The sequence below is a fragment of the Emydura macquarii genome, unplaced genomic scaffold (assembly GCF_026122565.2).
Source record: "Emydura macquarii macquarii isolate MOO-44397 ecotype Brisbane River unplaced genomic scaffold, CSIRO-AGI_Emac_v2 contig_1253, whole genome shotgun sequence".
In the NCBI taxonomy this organism is placed as follows: domain Eukaryota; kingdom Metazoa; phylum Chordata; order Testudines; family Chelidae; genus Emydura; species Emydura macquarii.
In genome coordinates, this window is record NW_027131390.1 from 92,924,091 (window position 1) to 92,937,010 (window position 12,920).

At 38.9% G+C, this 12,920-nt stretch overlaps 1 protein-coding gene across 1 annotated transcript in view; it reads left to right on the top strand.

Annotated features, from left to right (window-relative positions):
* Nucleotides 1-12,920, top strand: part of LOC137154213 (von Willebrand factor D and EGF domain-containing protein-like) — a 218,675-nt gene that overhangs the window by 160,354 nt on the left and 45,401 nt on the right. The window contains exon 22 of the mRNA XM_067549903.1: nucleotides 11,300-12,196. Within this exon, the coding sequence (XP_067406004.1) occupies nucleotides 11,300-12,196 (897 nt within the window). The remainder of the gene's footprint in view (nucleotides 1-11,299; nucleotides 12,197-12,920) is intronic.

The following is a 12,920-nucleotide window of genomic DNA, read 5'->3' on the forward strand; positions in this document are numbered from 1 at the left end:
TCTGTAGACAGGATTATTATGTTTTAGTAGTGACTTGAATAGTGTATGTAGCTTACAAAACACTATTGGATCTTTTGGGGCGAAAGGAGATATATGTATATAAATTATTATGAGGAGAATTTCAAGGATTCTTTTTTTGGTATTTTGGAAATTATTAGAGTTGGGTTTTTTGTTTTGTTTTTTTATTTATTTAGGAGAAAGTGAGGATATGGGAGACTCTTAGAGCCTCTTACTGAGAAACATCCTCCATGCCCACTGGTCTATAAATAGTGTGATTGCTGACAAATCACTCAGATTATTTAAGAGTCACCATTCTGACTAAGAGGTTCTACTTGCTGAATTACTATTTTTATTGTGTATGGTCTCAGAAACCTAAGATTTGACACACCAAATCCAACTATTGGTTCACTAAGTTTGAGATCCTTTCTTCAGCATGGCCAAGCTCTAATGCTTCAAAGGAAAGGCAAGAACTCCCCATTATGCCTCTGATCAATTTTTTTCTCTCTACTTATATTTATCTACAAACAGAACCAGAGAGACCTACTAACTTGGCTTCCACTTGCTTGACATTTTGGTGTCAAATCTTCAAGAGGCCCCAACTGCTTTCAGGTCACCATGGAAACTCCTGCTTCTTTGAAAATAATAAGATCCTTGATATCCTCTCAGATCCTAAGAAGAGAAAGTATTAAATGTAATACAACTATTATCTGGAGTGTACCTGGAAGATGCCCTTTCTTGCCCAAGTTATTATTCTCTTTCAAGTAGAAAAATATAAACACTTTCTTAAAATGATGATCTCAGAATATAATATGGTAAGAATGCTGTCAGTAGGTTTCTAAAGCCAGGAGTAGTTTTTTACAATAGCTTAAAGTGTCTATGTTTAATACAGCAGTAAATTATAGCTACATATCCATGTTCGAAAAATCCTTGCATTTAGGAAAAGAGGCTCTTGAGATATATGGCAAATCTCAAATTCAGCACAAGTGTTATCAGTAATTTATATCTTTCTCAAATGAGATTTACGGTTGTCTGGCACCAGGTTTGGACCCTGAATCAGATGTATTTCTCTTGGTACAGCAGATTGGTTAGCCACTGCTAAAAGTTAATATGCCAACATTGTCCAAAAGTAAAAATGTCTCATGCTTCATTTGGTTTACCAGTTACCAACTAGTTCTAGCTAAAAACTCCATAAAAGTTTCAGTATGTATTCAGAAAAGCTATTATCTAATATTTTCTTTTTTTTAAGGATGGTTGTCCAATCTTATTCAGTTGAAAGTGATTGTGAAATTGTGGGGAATTATATAAAGGAAAGATCTCACTGAGGGCATTTAGACATGCTTATGTGATATTAAAAGACATTCATTATTAGTCTTCAACGAGGCACAATTCAGATAATTTCTCAGCTTTCATATGCAAAGTAACTCATTTTTATGTATTTACCACTCAAAACAATGTCATTGTAATTTTGGGCCATTTAATACTTGAATTAAATGAAAGGGGAACTTCAGTAAAATATTCAAATTTAAACCATTTTTCCTTTGAAGAAAGATTATGACTTTCTTTGAAGAAACATTATGAATTTCCTCTAAAACCTGCTATTAAAGTTCTGAGGCAGTCTGCATGGCAATAGACAGGGGCACTGCAGATGGGAGCCGGGTTGATCTAAGCCAGTAAGAATATATATCAACCTGTCTAAGCCAGGAGAAAGAGTTTGAAGGCCCATGAGGCATCAGATAAGAATACTGTTTTTATTAATTTTTCAGACACTCATATCAAGCAGAAGTAGAATATATTGCTAACTCCAGAATACAAAATACAATTTTCTTTTTTCTACCGTCTCTCCTAAAATCTCTATCCTGATATTCTTTACATAGTTGCTGAAGTAATACAATTACAGAGTTAAATAATAAATAGCAGAGGCCTTGGCATAGACAAGAGAGACCTTATATGTTGAAATTTGAAATGAGGTGAGGAGATGATGAAGCAGAGAGAGATACAGGACAAGCTGTTCCAGGAACTGCAGAAAAGAAGATTCTTGCCCCAGCAGTAGTATGGTACATACAGAGGAGACTAATAATAAAGGAATATATATATAGAGAGAAGGTGTCTGTGAGAGTGGCTGGAGCAAATCCAAGGAGAGTTTTGAAATAAAAGAATGCAGCTTTAAACTGGATCTTAAAATAAACCAGGAAGAGCTGTTATATATCCAACCAGACTAATATGTGGTAAATGAGTGATAGACAAACCTTGGAGGGTTTAGAGGTTTGGTTTGAGAAACATCTCTCTCTCTCTCTCTGCTCCGGAAATATAACTGGAAAAAAGCTTTAAAGATTTCTTATACTAATTTGCATCAAAAAGTTGATCTTTGAAGACCCAACCCTTGGTTGAAAACTTGTAGAATTTTTTTTTTAAATAAAACTTCTGAGTCTTAAATAAAGGAACAAACCAAATTATATATCTTCTTCTGCAAAGTTTTTTGTATGTTGACTGACTTTCTCCTTGACAATGTCTCTGCACCTTGTTTGCAAAACACAGAAAGACAAGGTCTTTGCTCTGAAGAGTTAGCTATCAAACTCCAACAAGTATGATGCACAGGACAGTAGATCAGATGTAAAGTTATATTAATGGCACTATAAAAATAATTAGTACAAAATCTTTCTTCCTGTTCCAGTCATAATTTAGTCTTCCTCAATGGAGTTTAACTCATAGGACCAACCCTCCTCTGGTTTCTGCAGGCATAAATGGGAGTAACTCCATGGAAGCAAAAGGAGCTACACTACTATGAAATGTATATAAATTAGGGCAGAATCTGCCCCTTAATTTGCTTGCATTACTAAATTCCCAAATCCCAGAATTGTGCCTTCTGTTGCTTTTTTTTTTTTTTTTTTTTAATGCTCTACATTGTCTTTTTTATAATGAAGTGGCTAGAAATAGGGAGACTATTTCTAAGTTATTGTCTTAAGATTCCTTTAGTATTAAAGGGATTAGTGAGAATTAAATTCCGTTCCCTCTCATATGTTAAACAGTTCCAAAAATTTTTCTCCAACCTGCATTCGGTATCTTCATTGGTATAGCCCAGAATTATGTTTGCTTCAAATGACAAGCCCTCATAGTCTTAGATCTCATTTTATTTAAGTGCATCAATAAATGAATTAAAATATCAGTTACATTGTTCTGATAAAGTTCCATTGGAAATCCTATAACTATACTGAACTGTGCATTGTTGGAGATAAATAAGGCCATTAATATGTCATGAGTAAATAGATTGTCTCCTCATAACATAACCTTTCTCATATAAAATAAAACAAGATTTCTGCATTACTCATTTTGCAACGATTAAGTCTTCAGCCTCCATCACAATGTTCTTCCGATATAACATTTAGAAATATCATTAGTACCTTTGCTGAGCAGCCTCGCTGTAGCAGATTCTGCTGAGTGATCATTCCCAGGGGAGGAGACAACACACTGCTCTCACAATTAGGGCTGACCAGAAAACATCGATTCCTTTTCACCAAAAATGCTGAGGTTTTGAAATTAATTTTCATTCCCATGTGGATTGAAAATGAAACCTTTAGAATTTTTTTTTGGGGGGGAAATGGAAAGGCAAGAGCCCCACTCTAGAATAGCCCAGGGGAAGGACACTCTTCTGGGGTGTGGGAGGCCCACACTTGAGTCTCTGCTCTTCCTAATTCAGAGAGGAACTTGAGTCTCCCACATCTGAGGTAAGTAGCCTAACCACTAACCTACAGTTGGTCTGTGCTGTTGGAGCTGTTCCATTTTGTGTTAATTAACTATTCATTGGTCCAGAGGGGAGAGACCGATGCTATTGCTCAGCAGCTAGACCACTTTCCTGGGGTAAGGCACAGTAGGTAGTTGAACCTAGGTCTCCCACAGGCTATGTGAGGGACCTAAGGGATGAGGCTATTTCTTTAAAACATTTAGTTTTGATGGGAAAAAAAACTATTAGTCAAAAATTTTCAACCAGTTCTGGTCAAAATAACCTCTTTGGCAAATTAATGGAGAAATCTGGATGGAGAAAAAGCTGCCCAAACACAAAGATTTTTAACAAAAGAGTGAGGAAATGTCAGTGGAAAAGGGGAGAAAAAGAGGAATACTGGAGTATTCTTTCTTTCTCACTCAGCACCCCCTACAGGGTCAGGCCCAACAGTTAATAATGGTAGCACTGGTGCAAAATGGCTGTAATCCCAATTTAAATGAAGTCCAGTATAAACAGTTACAAAGTGCCTCATCTTTGAGTATCTACCTGTCTGTCCAGGCACTATGGTGTCAAGGAGCTTGTATGTGTCTCACTATGACCCAAATACTGTGTCTTGTTTATGCAGATACATTAGGGCAAAAAGCAATGGAAGGGGAGCATTTCTGCAAAAAACTGGCCCAAGAAGCAGGGAACCCATGTAATGGGTTCTACACAACCCTGAACACTACAAAGCTAAATTTCTTCTGGCTCTCCACAGCATGGATTAGTCTGTAATTTTCTGTCCTCACCAGCCATTGGCTCATGTATGATTCTGTTTAAGAAAGGTCCAGTCAGGTCGTCGTTGGCTCATTTAATTATCTCTCTGCTAGGTCTCTGGGGTGCAGCCCCGGGTGAAATCCTGTCTCCACTGAAGTCACAGAATTGTAAAACTCATAAGATACGTCTACATGGTCCATGGAAGCAAGACTCTCAGCCGGCTGACAGACTTAGGCTAGCGGAACATTCTAGAAATAGCTGTCTGCTGTGTAGACAGCACTTTGAAGTTGTGCCTTAGGGTCTGAAGCCCACCTCCCTCCCTAGACTTCAGAGCCTGTTCTCCAGCCTGAGCTGAAACTTTAAAGGGCCATCTATACAGATATTTTTATAGAACTAGCACAAACCTCTCTAGTCCAAATCTATCAACCCAAGTTAGGAGGCTGGATTCCACGAGCTGTGAAACATACCCATGTTGACTTTAACAGAGACAGGATTTCACCCCCTTGCCTCTGCTGGAAATAATTAATAATAATTTAAATAATTAGCACTGGAGATTCCTATATATGCTCTAGAAGTTTTGAGCTGCCTACTGTATCCCATCACTTCCCACACGGTTACCATACCGGCTTCTCTGTGCTCTCTTTTCCTGCCTGCACCACAACATGATGGTCTCTCAGAGTTATGTCCAGTAGTCCCTTTCCTTATAAAATAAAGCAATTGTAATACAAATACTTGAGTGTGAGTTTAAAATTTGCTATTCAAGACTGTGGGCATAAAAGCTTGCAATATTTTTCTTTAAATGTTTGTGAATAAAATTCAATCAATCATTTAAATATTCACAGAAAATGAACCCAGGGGCAAGGGAGTGGGGAAATACAAGCCTAGATTAATCAGATTCATTTTTAAATTTGAGGGAATGCTGCACTCTGAATACACAGATCTTTTTGCAGATATTAATATCAGAGATGGCTAGATGTCAAGAGCTGGCTGGAGATCCCCCATGTTTCCTCTGCAAATGCTTTGTGGCAGAGCTGTACAGTTTTCCATTTCATATACCCAAAACAAATTTGCATTACAAAACCATGCAGAATTTTGCAGATTTGTGTATTTACCGCTGCAGATGTTCTGAGAGATGCGGCCACGTTTAACAAACAAAACACTTCAACACTAAAACGGAGAAGGGAACTGTTGTAAAAAGAAAGCAGTTGGGGAATTTCATCTGCTTAGAACATTCATTACCATTCCATGTAGGGCACTGGGGAGGAGAAGTTACAGAGGAAGCTTAACACCATCATCATCAACTAAGACAACAGAAAACTTTTCTATGAGGATAAGCTACCCCTCTAGGAAAAGTGAACCAGATGTCCACTCTTTTATTTTATTATAAATAAATTAGTCAGTGAACTTAATGATCACAGAAGTGAAGGACTGATAACCCAGATTTCAATGAGGCATAGTGGGGGCAGGCTTCCACAAATATCTCTGTCACTGCATGTCTTTTATGACTTGAAAATTCCTTCCCTGGGAAACTTTTAGGCCTAGAACGCAAATTCATCCAAAATACATTATATGATGTGGGAAAATAGTTACAAGGATGAGACCAAACTCATTTTAAAAGACATTGTAAAAGTTGTTTTTAAAAAATAAGGCTAGTATTGATATCTGTCAATTTTCATATTTTTAAAAGTGGTGGTTGATTAAAAAAAGAAGCTCATGCTAACTATGCTTTAAATAGTTCCTTTTTTATTGCACAACGTTTAACTTTCCACCCTTGACAGTAAGAGTAGATAAAGGATCTGAATCCCCAAACTGAAGCTATTATCTAACCTCACATTCCCATCCCAAACTTAATTGAGGATGCTCTCATTTAACCTGGAAACTGGTGCTTTCTAATGCTTGGGAGAACAAAATCATGTATTGGTTAGTGGGTTTTTGGGGGGAGCTAGGGATTGAGGGTTCCCAGCTAGGGGAATTGGGGCTTGTTGCTTTTTACGGGAAGACAGCAAGAGGGCGCAGCAACTGAGAAAGCAATCCAGGCATTTGTCTAGATAGAGTACAATCCTGAAAAGTTTGACACCAGGCAGGGGCAAGTCAACGGTCTATGTGCATGTGATGGTTGTAGGAGGTGTTCATAGATGAGTGGAAGGGAGGATTCGCCACACTCTTGTTATGGAAGCAAATGATAGTAGAAAGGTTCCCGAGTTAGGGGGCAGGTTGGGACCCACAGTAATAGAATGATAATATCACACATTTCCAAAATATTGTGGAATTTCTCTCTTTCTCTCTCCTCTTCTTCAAGACGTGTGGTCACAACGTCTCTCTCTCACTGGGCAATTTTTTTAAAAGTATGAATGCAAAGAGGGAGAAAGATAAATGGAATGATCCCTTCTACTTTGGTAACAAGACTCCTAGACCAGTGTAATTTTTCTGCTCTCTCTTGACACTTTAAATAAGATGTACGTGCTGGTAGGTGTTTCAAATTTTAAATGATGAACCACACAGTATAATATGTCAGAAAAACATTTCTCTGCAGACATTTTTCTGACTGAGAAATGTGCTACACAGAACACATTACCAAATGTTAATGGCTCTAAAGCCATACAAATTGTTAATGTATTAAATTGTGTTAACAATAAGTTCAATTCTTAAATTATCTACTGAATTGTGAAACCGTTGTATGCTAACAGGATACAAAAGTTCAATAATACTCTGCACTGCCAGAGAACATCATAGTCAGAGAATTCTTCTCAGAGGAAGGATTTAATCCAGAGTTGAAGAGCAGTGCTTGCATCACTTTTGTGCATTTAGTTGGGTCTAGGGACATAGTGATGGCTAGATTAAAGATAGGCACTAAAGGACCATGCCTAGGGCTCCAGCTCCTGGATTCATGTGATTACATCAGAATCCAAACCTTTAAAAAAATAAATGCAAGGTTCTAGCTCTCATGGTGTGAAGAGAAGCTTGAAAATGAGACCCAGGCATAAACAAAACAGCAATAACTGGCAGAGCCTGCAGGCAGCCTGGAGCAATACTTTGGAGAGGTGTGAACTGCTCTGTGGACTCTGTTGTTCTATGGCCCTCTCTAACACCACCATTCCAAAAGAGGACTGTATGTGTGGCAGGAGGGGAAGAGTGCAGTGGACCTGGCTTACCTGCCCAGCAACCTCTCAAAGAGACACACTCCAGCTGCTACGGTGGGGAGCCCGCTGCCAACCTTGTTTCTTTGTTTCGTAGAAGGATCCACTGCTGCCTCCCCTAGGGGGAAGGGAATCCATGCTACCTATTCTGTGGGAGAAGAGGGGGGCAGGGTCTACATAGGACCCTATGTTATGATGTGTCTATAGCCCCAGATGGCCTTAATTTGGCTTTGGACACGGCTTGCTTTTGTAAGCCTGCCAAGGCACAGAAGAAGACAGGAAACCCAGATGACGACAAATCTGCTAAACTTGTTTTCTTTTGGTTTTCAGTGTGAGTTTCTTTCCCTGGATTTTGGCAGAACTGAAGTGTCTCTGCTCCATTTCCTTGTATCTGAGACCTACTGTGGTCGCAGGCTCATATAGTCCCTTTCTTACCTTGAGAATGGGCATGATTTTCTTCTTTTTGACTGCAGGTGTGCAATATTTGGCTGGAAGCTGCAGTTCACATCAGAAAGAAAATCAGAATTTGCTGCATCGTCTCAGCACTGTTATGATGGATTTTAGGTCAAATGTTGTGGGTCAGTTTCTGGCCTCCTTTCTGGCTATTACATGATGCTGCCCTGGAACAAAGCAGCTGGAAAGCTAGCTTAACTGAGCACAGGGGGATTTCCAGTGTAGAGGAAACCCAATAGAGGGGAATCTCTGGAGGGCATAGTTCAAAAGTAGCATCATGTTGCAGTGGGGGTTAAATGCTTATTCTCTGAGATCTGGTCCCTGCCATTCAGGTCCTAATTGTTCCCAGACAGAGGAGAAGAATCTATAGTCTCAGAGCTTGATTCACCACTTTGTTACTCCAGTTTAGCCTGGTGAAACTCCATTGAAATGAATGGAATTAACAGTAGCATAAAACTGGAACAGCGTCGTATATCAGCCCCTCATTCTCTTATCTGCTCCTATAAAAAATAAGCTCAGGCATTTCACTGCTGCATATCTCCCAGTTAATATAGGCAGAAAAGCTGGCAGCAAGTGAAAATGTATTTTTGTACCATAATATAACCTTGAGTACTTTGGCCTGTCATTTTGTTGTTATTTTCATCCACTTCAATATATAATCATACAGTGGCATCACAGAGAAAACCAGATTCATCCAATCACATTCTGCATTGATAATGGGTTATACATTGTAAGATATTGATTGACTTCATGGAAAATAAATTGAAGTATATGGGATTTGAGAAAGCTGCTGACTACAGACAACTGAGTCTGCAATCTCTTAGAGCACTTCTTTGTTGTCTATTTAAATACTAGAAAAATTGCCCAATAAAAATTACTGGCCCTGCCAGGAAAGTTCTATCATGATCTCATCTTAACTAGGTTGCACTGAACCATATTAGTGAAACTTGCTGTAGCACTGGGGATGGATAATGGGATACTGAGATTGTCACCTCTAAGTCGCATTTGAACTGAGTCCAAAATTCAATTCAAAACAAATATATTATAGCTTTATGGTGGCCTGTGGAAAACGGCTATAAGAGATCTTAATTCAGTAACGACCATAACGAGCAGATGTCCACACCACAATATTACTACCACAGTTAGTTTAATTGGCACCTTTGTTGGCATTCTGATCAGAGAAACCAAGAACTGAATGATCATGGAAACACTCAAACCTAGAGGTGGCCCCTTCCAGCCCTAAAAGAGCAGCTTGGAGCACATTAGCAGGGCCATATTTGGAAGATTATGCTGCATCTACGGTACCTGATCAGGAGGTAAATGGACGATTTCAGTTTCTAGTTTGCCAGTCTGACCCCTTTGGTAGTTACTAACATTCATTTAGGGGAAAAAAACCTATTTGATTCTACTGTGATGGCAAGAGCTCAAAGCTATTATTAGTGTTCATTTCAGAAATTTGTCAAAGTGCTGATTCAGGCCTCCACCTTCACTCCTATCACTTCTTGATCCCTGAATTGAATTTTCTAGAGGCAGTACTTCTTGTCTGTGACTGATAATTGTCTCTGGGGATATTTCTTTCATCTTTCTTTCACTCATTCATTTTTTAAAATCCCTTTACTTCTCCTATTTTCTCATTTTCTGTGTTATCTCTGATTTCTTCTTCTTTCTCATTTCCTCTCTCCTCTGCCCCTTTCTTGTTTTATCATTTGTCAATCTTGCATTGTACCATACAATACTTGTATTTATTTAATGTTGTTGTCCATTGCTTGAATCATTACCAGTGTCCAACCCTGGTACAATACCCCACGGTGTTCCAGGAGGATAAAAAACACATCATCAGGTGAGAGAGGGATATGGTTTACTAGTCCAATGAACACAGCTTTGGGCACCAGGAACACCTGTGTTCTAGTCCTTGCTCTGATTCTAATTCTCTTTGACCTTTGTAAAGTCACTTCATCTCTGTACTTCAGTTTTTTTCATTTTTCAGCTATGGTAATAATACCAACATCAAAAGGAGTATTGTGAAGATGATCAATATTTTGTAGTACTTTAAAGATGTGAAGAACTATATAAAAATGTTGAGAATAATTATGTAAGGATTGTATGCCTAGGGCACAATCTCACAGCCTGAAATTAGCCTTGTGCCATGGAGTGAGTATGCCAGAACTTGTTGAAAATAGTTTCTTCCATTCATTAGACACAAAAATGACCATTAATCTTTCTGAAAGAATTGATTCAGACTACTTGTCTTCACTTTCAAGGCCTTTCACAACCCACCCCTCCTTATCTATCATCTCATGCAACTACTGAAAGGTCGCCTCCAACTCCCATTCTGCCAGTGATGCCAGCCTTTATCATCTATGTCCTATATTTTCAAACAAGCACCTTTCGGCTTTCTCCCATGCTGCCCAACCTTCTTGGAAGGAGCCTCCATAAACACCCACAAAACCACCTCATTATCCTCTTTCAAATCCCTCCTTTGAAACCTCCTTTGCCATAATGCCTACAAAAACTTGACAGTGGTTATGCTACTAGTGTGTCAAAACCACTGCTCATCATGTTAACTGTACTGTCTCATCATTTCCTTCTGCTCCACCTTTCGGTGTCTGTGTCCATTTGTTGTCTGTCATCTTACACTTACATTATAGGATCTTCAGGGCCAAGTCTGCCTCTTTACTATGTGTTTGTACAGTGCCAAGTACAATAGCACCCTGATTCATGACTGGGTTCCTGGGACATACCGCAGTCCAAAAATAATCAAACAATAATAGACTAAGCCCTGGTCTACACTGATGGCGGCAGTCGATGGGAGATACATAAGCTACGTAGAGTAAATTGCGTATCTCCTGTTGACTTACTAACTTTTACTTACTGCAACATCTCCACTGTGCTGCACGGATGGGAAATGCCCTCCAGTCGACGCAGCGTTACTCTTCTTGCAGGGGTGGATTTACAGCGTTGACTGGAGGGCACTTCCAGGATCAACTGAGCAGATCTCCACTGCCCACTCAATTGATTCCACGACATTGATCTGACAGCGCCGCCAGTGCCGCTGTCAGTACAGACATATCCTTAGCTACTCAGGATTTACTATAATGCCTCTTCCCGTGCATGCTGTTCATTGTTCTATGTGTACAATTGACTTCCGTTACTTGATGATAAGATGATGTCTCATTGTTCCTTTTGTCAATTTAGACGAGCAGATTTACTAATACATATCTTTCTTTAACTCTAGTGTCAAGATCTTCCCACAGTCGTACAGATCCTGCTGAGAGAGGTAATGTAGATGCTAAAGGCTCCTACCAAGAAAAATCAAGAAATATTGATTCTAAACTTTCCCAAGCTCAAATGCCAAGACTAGAACAAACTTACCTTATGACAAGAAACCTTACAGTCACTTATATTCAATCACTTCTTGTGAAAAGAAGGTTTTCCCATTTTCAGGCATCAGACACAAGCAATACTGATCCAGATACCACACTGCCTCAAAGACCATCTTCCCATAATAAAATAAAAAAAAGAAATGATCTGCTTCTGCTCCAAGAACCTAATCCCAAGGCAGCAACTGTCAGAATGACAACCCAGGTTTCCTCTGACTATAAGCTAAATTTTAAATCACATGTAGCTGGGAATATTTCTACCCCTTCCGATAAGAATACAAGTTTATTAGTTACAAGGCCACATGCTGCTCGACAGAACCAGCCGACATTCAACTTTTCTCCTGGAAAATGGCCCAGTAGGACTGCATCTACAAAGACTAAACCAGCCCATGCTTTTAGAACAGATCAGCCAAGGACATCTGCTTTGACAGCACCACTAACCTCTTCATTCCACCTGATAGCTCCTTTTTCAGATACAGCTCCCCAAAGTACTAACTTCCCAGCATTTCCCAGAACTTTTGTTCAAGTAAGGATTCCAGAACAGACAATTGTAATCAGAGAGTCATATGCCTCAGCTGTGGATCATTTGGCACTATCAAAAACTATTAACGGGTTGCTGCAGCAGAACAAGAAAATCACGTGTGCTAATACGCCGTGTTTTAACGGAGTGCAGTGTGAGACAGCCAAAGATGGAGGATTTAAATGTGGGCATTGTCCCTCTGGATACTATGGTGATGGAACCACATGTCAAGGTAAGAGAAAAAAGAAACTGCTGAAAAGTCTTCAATATTTTTGAGGATAATCACTGTGCAAAAATAAATTTATTATAAGTTTGCAGTGTTTGTCGGCTGGGATTACAATTCTTTTCAAAGTCTGATTTTCTTTTAAAATAATAAACAAACTTGCTTTATAGCTCAAAAAACCACTGCTTTCTGCTAAGACAAATGGCATTTTTATTTTGCCAATGTCTAATCAATAGAAACAGTGGGCATGATTTTGATTGCATTTAATCCAGTTTAAGGCAGGAGTCATGCTTCTGAAGTCAATGAAATTACAACCATGTAAAACTGGTGTAAGAAAGATCTGAATGAAGTTCCATAGGCCTACATCAAGTTCATATGCCACAAACAATTTAGGTTTTGCTAAACAACAAGTTTCTGTGACCTTGGAATGCAATTTTAAATCCCACTACTAGTATTCTGAATAGGGAACTGAGCTTATTGCCTGATACGCATAGTTCCAGAAGTGTATTCATAATATATTGACTCATTAGACAGTTTAAAGGACCTCAGTGAAACACACTATTACACACTATTTAAAAGGAGTGAATTCGCTTGCCTACCTGTCATTAAATCCTTTGTTGAAATCCCTCTGAAAAGCTGATAGCGTAAAAGGCTTTGCATTGCTAAGATTAATAGGCAAAAATGTTTGCATTGTCTGTTTAATTCCCTTTTACACGCACATTCTCATGCTATG